Source organism: Nicotiana tabacum, chromosome 8 (genome assembly GCF_000715075.1).
Source record: "Nicotiana tabacum cultivar K326 chromosome 8, ASM71507v2, whole genome shotgun sequence".
In the NCBI taxonomy this organism is placed as follows: domain Eukaryota; kingdom Viridiplantae; phylum Streptophyta; class Magnoliopsida; order Solanales; family Solanaceae; genus Nicotiana; species Nicotiana tabacum.
The window spans coordinates 205,618,121-205,627,439 of NC_134087.1; the positions used below are offsets into that span (position 1 = coordinate 205,618,121).

General features: G+C 35.9%; 1 protein-coding gene across 2 annotated transcripts; it reads left to right on the top strand.

Annotated features, from left to right (window-relative positions):
- The first annotated feature begins 615 nt into the window (after positions 1–615).
- LOC107795131 (potassium channel AKT1) lies at positions 616–8,771 on the top strand. Of its 2 annotated transcripts, none has more exons than XM_016617713.2 (11): positions 616–905; positions 5,031–5,396; positions 5,495–5,552; positions 5,762–6,079; positions 6,161–6,406; positions 6,494–6,592; positions 6,694–6,726; positions 6,829–7,014; positions 7,114–7,308; positions 7,404–7,479; positions 7,650–8,771. In XM_016617713.2, the coding sequence occupies exons 1-11, from the start codon at positions 706–708 to the stop codon at positions 8,552–8,554; spliced, it is 2,682 nt and encodes an 893-aa protein (XP_016473199.1). In that variant the 5' UTR covers positions 616–705; the 3' UTR covers positions 8,555–8,771. The 2 variants fall into 2 exon arrangements, with proteins under 2 accessions (XP_016473199.1, XP_016473200.1); XM_016617714.2 differs by having other exon boundaries at positions 749–905; positions 5,297–5,396.
- Positions 8,772–9,319: the final 548 nt, after the last annotated feature.

The window sequence follows — 9,319 nt, forward strand, 5'->3', positions numbered from 1 at the left end:
TATTGTATTTAAAGTAACGATACGATACAATATAATTTAAGTAACAGTAAAAAATAAATATTATATTTAAAATGACAATATAATACAATATAACATGTAACAACCATCCAAACAAGTTGTAAGGGGTCTGATGCAGACAACTAATAATAATGCAAACATTAGTGGTTATTTTCCTGGGTCAAACCCGTAACTTATAAATCATACAAAGACAATTTCTTCGTTGCTCCATATTTCAGATTCAAGTTACAAATTGACATGGAGAAACCTGATAGAAAAACACATTAACTATATCAGTTTATACCGAGTACTAGATGGTAATTAAAAACAAACAAAAATAGAATTTATGCCAAAATAAAGCCACCTTAATAAGGGGAAAAAAGGGTAAGTAGTTCGAATCTTTATAAAAGAGGACAAGAATATATATAATTACCATACGTGTGCACAAACTAATTAAAGGCAAAAATAACAAAAAAAAAAATCCGTAAAAGTTTTTTCTCTTTATTCTCACATCAGTCAAACAACGTGTATTAATATTCACAAGGCTAGGTGTCTGCTAAAAAAAGCAACCTTTTTCTGAAATAAATATTTTCTTTTTTTAGACCCTATAATTACATCTTCGAATTCTCCATCTTTCTATATATAAAAGCCAAAAGTCTGAAAAAACAAGAGAGAAAAAAGAGCTAAAAAATAATAATATTTAGAAAAATGGGAGATGTGAGAAGAAATAATAATTTTGGAGTTTTAGGAGTTTCTATGTGTGGTGCTGCACAGGAAATTGAACAATTGAGTAGAGATAGTAGCCATTATAGTCTTTCAACTGGTATTCTTCCTTCTCTTGGTGCTAGAAGTAATCGAAGAGTTAAGCTTCAACGGTTTATTATTTCTCCTTATGATCGCCATTACAGGTTCTTTCTTTCTTCTGTCAACTTTTCTTAACTAGTATTTTGAAATTATACTGGTCCCGACTAATTCAGATCCGTGTTGTTCTCTCTATTAGTTTTAGCTGTTGTTTGAAATCATAGTGGTCCGACTAATTCAGATTCATGCCGTTTAACTAGTATTTGAAATCACTGGGCCGACTAATTTAGATTTGTATCGTTCTCTATTCTTTCCTTGTTCTGTCAACTTTCTTTTAACTAGTATCCGAAACCACACTGATTCGACTAATTCAGATTCGTATCGTTCTCTATCCGGAAGTTCTTTATTCTTTCTTTGTTCTGTCACTCTTTTAACTAGTAATTGAAACCACGCTGGTTCGGCTAATTCAGATTCGTGTAGTTCTGTATTCTTTCTTTGTTCTGTCAACTGTTTTAACTAGTATTTGAAATCGCACTGGTCCGACTAATTCTGATTCTTGCCGTTCTCTATCCGGGAAGTTTTCTATTCTTTCTTTGTTCGGTAAACTTTTTTAACTAGTATTTGAAGCCACTGGTCCGACTAATTCAGATTCGTGTCCTATTCTATTCAAAAGTTATCTATTCTTTTTTTTTAAATAAACATTTTTTAACTAGTATTTGAACCATTGGTTCGACTAATTCAGATTCGTGTCATTCTCTATTCTTTCTTTGTTCTGTCAACTATTTTAACTATTCTTTGAAACCACTGTTCGACTAATTCAGATTCATGTCGTTTTTTATCCTGAAGTTCTCTATTCTTTCTTTATTCTGTCAACTTTTTAAATAGTTTTGAAACCATTGATCCGACTAATTCAGATTCGTGCCATTCTCTATTAGGAATTTCTCCACTTTGTTCTGCCACTTTGTTTCTATGTCTATATGTGTTCTCATATCTTCTTTTGTATGAATATTAAAGTTTTTGAGAAAGTTCTTGAATTAAAGAAAAGAATAATCTTGGTATGATGAGTACTCTTTCACCACAAGATTAGAAATTACTGATCTATTATCCAAGGAGTTTTGAATTTCTTAGTTATTGTAAAAAATAAAAAAAATTGGAAATGAGGGGTTGATATAGTGGGGTTAAACAAATTTAGGATTGAGTCTAGTTATTTAGAGTTTCGAAAATGGAGAAATTTCTGATAGGAAGCCACACGGCTAGTGTTTTAAGAAATAACAAAGTGTAGTTGATTGAATTAATAACACGAATCGTTGTTTAATGCTTCTTAATTCATGACAATAATGTAGAAAATATGATTTTTTTTTTATGACGGTGGTGTCGGTCAGTTTAACTTCCTATCAATCAAATATATGTTATCTCCAACAGGCACAATTAACGAAAACTATGCTAATCAAGATAGAAAAATATTAGTGAATATAATATATAAATAGGCACTCGAATTTGGTCTCAACTGCCACGTATGCCTTCCAACTTTGGACGTGCACAAGTACGAACCTCAACTTGTCTTCACTTTCACGTCAGCATTTGTGTTTATATGTTCAACGCATTTGTGTTTATATGTTCAACTTTATATAAGTTGAGGTGCTTTGGAGGGTATACTTGCTAGCTGATGCCAAGTTTGAGGCGTATTTGTGTATTATGCCTTTTTATTAACAACAATTTTACCTACCAAACATATAAAAAAATCTGAATATTTTTATCTCGGCTAAAATTTGAACCTATGTTTCTCATAACAATTACCAAACGAACTTTTGTTTTCTTTCTATTGTTTATTTTCCCATGTAGAAAGCTGGTTTTAGTCTTCTCTCTCGTTATTATTATTTTTTAATATATGATCTTCTAGTATGCTCCACCACAATGTTATTTTTCACAACATTATCGACACCTTGCATTATTTAATTTGAAGTCTTTGTTCATTCATCTTTATTTAATTTTCCCGTGAGCTTGTTGAAAAGAACGTCTATGAATTTTTTCAATTAAATTGTATATTTTTTTGCCGCTCCTAAAATAATAGTCGATAAAATGTATAATTTTTTGTATGTATGTGTGTCTATTATATATATAGAATATACATAATTAGTTTCAGTCGACGGGACAATTTTCTATTTTACCCTTATTTTTAAGCATCAAAGACTATATTTTTTTTCAATAATCTCTCTCAAGTTTACATTAACTTTTGAAACTTATTGTTTTTATGAATAGGATTAATTCAAAGGTTCAATTTACGAATTTTTTTCATATTATGAACTTTGATTTGACTCTCTTTGAAAATTCCTTTAGCTCCACTTTTCTCTTTTGACTTTCGGTTGGAAAAAAAAGATTGAATATTTGAGTAACGTGTGCTAGATCTTTCCAATGCTTTAATTTCTCCGTGTGTTACTCCATGTCTGTCCTTTTTCTTTTTTGAAATTTGTAATTAATCAATTTCAGAATGTTCTAGCTATTGAATTATCTAATCCAGTCGGTAAGATTTTTTTTTATTTTTTATTTTTAACTTTTTGTATCCAAAAGTGTGGTCTAGCTGGTAAGATTATTTTTACCTATAGGTTACTAATGTTTGTATTAGGGTAGACTATCTACATCACATGCTTTGGGTCACGGCTATTACCCGGACCTTGCGTGGATGTAGAATACTTTGTGTACCGAGCTGTCTGTATAATCTTGTCGTCAATAAAATAAGTAAAAATTGAAAATTAAAGTTGAAATTCCAATGGAGATGAAAAATATTTTTCTCCATTTTTGCTTAAGTTTTAGACGACGAATTGGTAGAAGATAATGAATATCCGATAAAATAATAAAAGTATGTACAAATTGGTCCGATTATCATTTTTATATTAAAAAAAGAATTACTACTACTTATTATTCACGTTTAGCAAGTTAAATAGTCGTGAAAGCAGCTATTAATATTTACGGGGAGGGAGGGGGAGGGGCAGTTCTTTTTCTTTCCTGGTCGGTGGGGTACAAAATAAGGTTAAGCTGACTATTCTTGACTGCCAATGTTGTAGCTTAGATAAAATAAAAATCATCTTTTGCACTATTACACCTTTATGTCTTTTCTACTCCTATTCCTGTTGCCTTTTTTGACTGAATAAAAAATTTAAAACCCTTTCCTTTAGCCCCTTTTATTTTATTGCTTTTATTTTTTTCTCAAAACAGTGGTGCCCGAGTCTAGCACAAATATTGGATAATTGTACCCTACCCTACATTTGTTGTCTCTATTAAAATTTGAAACTTAGGTTTCCTATATTTTTCGTTTTACTTAATCAACCAATAACCACACCCTTGAATGCTCTTTAGTTTATTTCTATTCTAGATTTTTTCCTTGGAGGGGAAAGTCTTGACGAAATGGTAAAAATCATCTGCGCGACCACGAGATCACGAGTTCAAGTTGTGAAAACAGCCTCTTATCGAAATGGACAATGAGACTGCGTATAATAAACTCAATGTGGTTCGGCCTTTTCCTAAACCCGCACTTAGTGCATCGGACCATCTTTTTCAAGATTAAGATCTTACTAAAACCAATAAAGATCTCATCACATCAGACTCTATGGGGCCATAATATCTTGTAGGTTTCACGTGTTGATGGTTTCAATCATTTGACATTTCTTACAAAATCATATACTGCCAATTACTGCTCCTCAAAATATCTACTTTGTATTTTTGTTAAATAAGGTTGTCTAAGTTATACTAATACAGTGTCTAAACATGTCATTATCTTAAAATTTAGCATCAATACCAGCCAAGAAATAGGAGAAACTATTGCCCATAATTGCTGCAAAGTGCAAATCTAAGCTCAGTTCTGGGGACAGGCATATATAGGAGACTTACAAATTCTCTAGGATTTAACGGACTAAAAAAGCGGTTCGGTGCACAAAGCATCCCGCATTCACGCAGGATCGCCGGAATCGTCGCACCCCTTGGGGTGTGATGTAGGCAGCCTACTCTAATGCAAGTATTAGTGGTTGCTTCCACGGCTCGAACTAGTGACCTATAAATCACACGGATTTAACAGAGTAGCAAAGGAATTTGCCTAAGCTTTGATGGTCAAAACAATATTGTTGATAATCCCATTCATCTCTTGTATTTTATAGTCGTTTGGCTGAATAAGATAACTGACTCATAGAAATGAACATGGAATTTGCTAAAATCATCTCAGGTTAAATTGATGTTTGTAGGTCATGGGAGACTTTTTTAGTTGCACTCGTTGTCTACACTGCTTGGGTTTCCCCGTTTGAGTTTGGCTTTCTGGAAAAACCAACAGGACCACTCGCCGTGACTGACAATGTTGTCAATGGATTCTTCGCAATTGATATCGTTCTCACCTTCTTTGTAGCTTATTTGGATAGAACCACGTATCTACTCGTTGATAATCATAAAAAGATTGCTTGGAAGTATGCAAGTACTTGGTTTTTATTTGATGTCATATCAACAATCCCTTCAGAACTCGCTCGGAAGATCTCCCCGAAACCTTTACGCCAATATGGCTTATTCAATATGCTTCGCTTGTGGCGTCTACGAAGAGTTAGTGCATTGTTTGCCAGGTAAATTGCTCAGGCTTCGAGTGATCAAGGTTGTATATGCATATATTTTCCTTAAATTCTTAGTAAATACTGACCTTGTCTTTCTTTGTTTGAAACAGATTGGAGAAAGATAGGAACTTCAATTACTTTTGGGTTCGATGTGCGAAGCTTGTTTGTGTAAGTATACTTTGCTCTTCTTTGATTAAGCGCTGATATTAAGTGGAATCAGCCACTCATGCTTGCGTCAGGGTAGGCTACCTACATCACACCCCCTTGGGATGCGGCCCTTCTTGGGACCATCCATGAACGCAGGATGCTTTGTGCACCAGGCTGCCCCTTTTTTTTTGGTAATTCAAGTTAACGTATTGTTTCTTTTTGCTCAATAGGTCACTCTTTTTGCTGTTCACTGTGCCGGATGCTTTTATTATCTGATCGCAGCTAATTATCCGAACCCGACCAAGACATGGATCGGAGCTTCTATGGGCGACTTCCTTCATCAGAGCCTATGGATTCGTTATATCACTTCTATTTATTGGTCAATAACTACTCTTACTACAGTAGGTTACGGTGATCTGCATCCAGAGAATACGCGGGAGATGATCTTTGATATTTTCTACATGCTGTTTAACTTGGGATTGACAGCATATTTAATAGGAAATATGACCAACTTGGTCGTGCACGGGACAAGTAGGACTAGAAAATTTGTGAGTAAAATTATCGTATTGCTCGATTATTTTATCAATGAGCTATAATTTTTCTAAGATGCATCTGTTCTTCTGCTACAGAGAGACACAATTCAAGCGGCTTCAAGCTTTGCACAGAGGAACCAATTGCCGGCTCGCCTCCAAGATCAGATGCTTGCACACTTGTGCTTGAAGTTCAGAACCGATTCGGAGGGGCTGCAGCAGCAAGAGACGCTTGAGTCTCTTCCTAAAGCCATCCGGTCAAGCATTTCGCATTTCCTTTTCTACTCTTTAGTAGATAAGGTTTACTTGTTTCGTGGAGTGTCAAACGATCTACTCTTCCAGCTGGTAACTTAGGAAACAGATAATTAATCACCTGTCTTACATCTTTAAGCAATTTTTCTTTTACATTTGAAGCTCGCTCTATGGTTCCAGGTCTCGGAAATGAAGGCAGAATACTTTCCTCCCAAAGAAGATGTCATTTTGCAGAATGAAGCACCAACGGATTTCTATATTCTTGTAACAGGAGCTGTGGTAATTTTGAACCTCTTTCTGTAATCTTGTTTACGTCGCATGCATCATAATTGTGGTATTTTACTTGATCGTACTAGTCTAATGTTGAGTCTATTTGACAGGATCTATTGGTGCTTAAAAACGGAGTTGAACAGGCAAGTTTCATCTCAAATGCATGGAACCTTAAATTTGCGATATACATTTAATATTTTTTTCAAACCACAAGCGATGAACTGAGAGTAAAATGGATGTTTCAGGTTGTTGGGGAGGCGAAGACTGGTGATCTTTGTGGTGAAATTGGGGTTCTTTGTTACAGGCCTCAACTATTTACGGTACGAACAAAGAGACTATGTCAGCTACTACGTATGAACCGTACCACATTTCTGAATATTGTCCAGGCTAATGTTGGGGACGGGACCATAATCATGAATAATCTCCTCCAGGTATGAGTGCCTTAAAAACATTTTCTAACATTGATGAATTTGAATAACATGATTTGCGACTAAAGTATGGCTGACGTGTTTTTCTTTTCTGCTGAGCAGCATTTGAAGGACATAAAGGATCCAATTATGGAGGGAGTTCTTTTGGAAACCGAGCGCATGCTAGCTCGTGGTAGAATGGACCTGCCTCTCACCCTTTGTTTCGCAACGCTTAGAGGTGATGACTTATTGTTGCATCAACTGTTGAAGCGGGGTCTTGATCCAAATGAATCGGATAACAATGGAAGATCCGCTCTGGTTTGTTCCCACATGAACTTCTGTTATCAAAGGATGAATTCTGCGTAAAATCCATTTCTCATTTCGTTCCTCTTTTATTGGTTTTCTCTCATCAGCATGTCGCAGCGGCTACAGGAATTGAGAGCTGTGTGGTTCTTCTGATTGATTTTGGTGCTGATGTCAACAGTAGAGGTATTTTTCAATTCAACTCTATGAGGAGCTCTGCCCCTACTTCAATTAAGGCTCCCCCCCCCCCCACACTAAAAGCCCCTCGCTCCAATCATTTTTGAACTTCTAATTAGACCTGGTTGAACTTTCCACGACATAGATCAAAGGGTTGGTTTTATTTCTTGTGTACACAGATTCAGAAGGCAATGTCCCGTTGTGGGAGGCCATCTTGGGGAAGCACGAGCCAGTGATCAAGTTACTAGTTGACAACGGTGCTAAGCTATCAGCTGGTGATGTAGGACATTTCGCATGCATTGCTGCTGAACAGAACAACTTGAATTTACTCAAGGATATTGTCCGCTACGGTGGGGATGTCACGAGTCCCAAAGTCAACGGCTCATCAGCACTTCATGTTGCTGTTTGTGAAGGAAACATGGAAATAGTAAAATACCTTTTGGATCGAGGGGCTAATGTTGATCAAGTAGACGAACATGGTTGGACCCCTCGGGATCTTGCTGAGCAACAAGGACATGAAGACATCAAAGAACTCTTCGAATCAGGGGAAGTTATGAGAACTCGATCCGTTGATCCTATCCCCGAGGAGCGACACGGGGTTCGTTTTCTTGGGAGGTTCAAAAGCGAGCCAACCATCTTCCCTGCATCCCACGGAGTCTCATTTCTAGCATCCGATGGAGGATCATTAGGGCGATCACGTCCTAGACGTAGGACTAATAACTTCCACAACTCATTATTCGGGATAATGTCAGCAGTGCAGACCAATGAGCACGACGTGCTTTTATCTACAAACGAGGTAAATGTAATTGCCACGACAACCAAGACTTACGCTCCAAGAGTGACGGTGTGTTGCCCCGAGAAAGGGGACAATGGAGGTAAGCTTGTTTTACTTCCACAGAGTTTTCAAGAACTACTTCAAATTGGTTCTAATAGATATGGAATCTTGCAACTCAAAGTTGTAAGCAAAGATGGAGCTGAGATTGATGATATAGAGTTGATCAGGGACGGCGATCGTTTAATTTTTGTTAGTGATAAAGAAAGCAATGAAACTAATAATCATCAGAATGGTGATGAGTTGAGGTGAAAACCAAAATTGTAAAATAGGTTTTTTATTTATATAATCTTCCTTTTACTTAAATTATACTTTTTCATTCTTCTTTGGGGGGAGGGTAGATTGGTAATTTGGGATGAACAGGTTGATTGTAATCTTACTGACAGCCAATTTGTGAACATGTAAGTGAAAAGGATGTATACATCCAGTTATCACTTTGTCTAATTTACAGAAGTTGAAAGTTCAAAAACTCCTCTGAAACCTCTTTCGGCTCATATAACTGATTAGCGACAAGTGTATTCTCTAACATTATAACTATAGTTGGTGATCAGACTTATATAACTGATGAGTGACAAATGTATTCTCTAACTATAGTTAGTGACTGACTTATATAACTGATGATCGACAAGTGTATTCTCTAACGTTATAACTATAGTTGGTGACTGACTTATATAACTGATGAGTGACAAATGTATTCTCTAACGTTATAAATATAGTTGGTGACCAAGTTATGCAACTCATGAGCGACAAGTGTATTATCTAACATTACAAAAAAATGGTGCCCATAGCCATTTATTTTATGTATTTTTCCTTTAAACAAAGAAGTTGTATTTATATAGATGTAATATAGAGAAGATTCAGAAAAAAATGTGTGAAAGAGCATCTAAGACTTATAAAATTAACTGTTGAAAACAACAACAACAACCCACTTAGTGGGGTCTGGGGAGGGTAGTGTGTACGCAGACCTTACCCCTACCCTGAGGTAGAGAGGCTGTTTCCAAATAGACCCCCGACATC

Bases quoted from the DNA above. Each gene is read 5' to 3' on its own strand.
- LOC107795131 (XM_016617713.2), top strand. From the start codon at position 706: ATGGGAGATGTGAGAAGAAATAATAATTTTGGAGTTTTAGGAGTTTCT. The intron at 5,553-5,761 runs GTAAGTATACTT...TTTGCTCAATAG, and splicing joins GATGTGCGAAGCTTGTTTGT to GTCACTCTTTTTGCTGTTCA. The intron at 7,015-7,113 runs GTATGAGTGCCT...TCTGCTGAGCAG, and splicing joins TCATGAATAATCTCCTCCAG to CATTTGAAGGACATAAAGGA.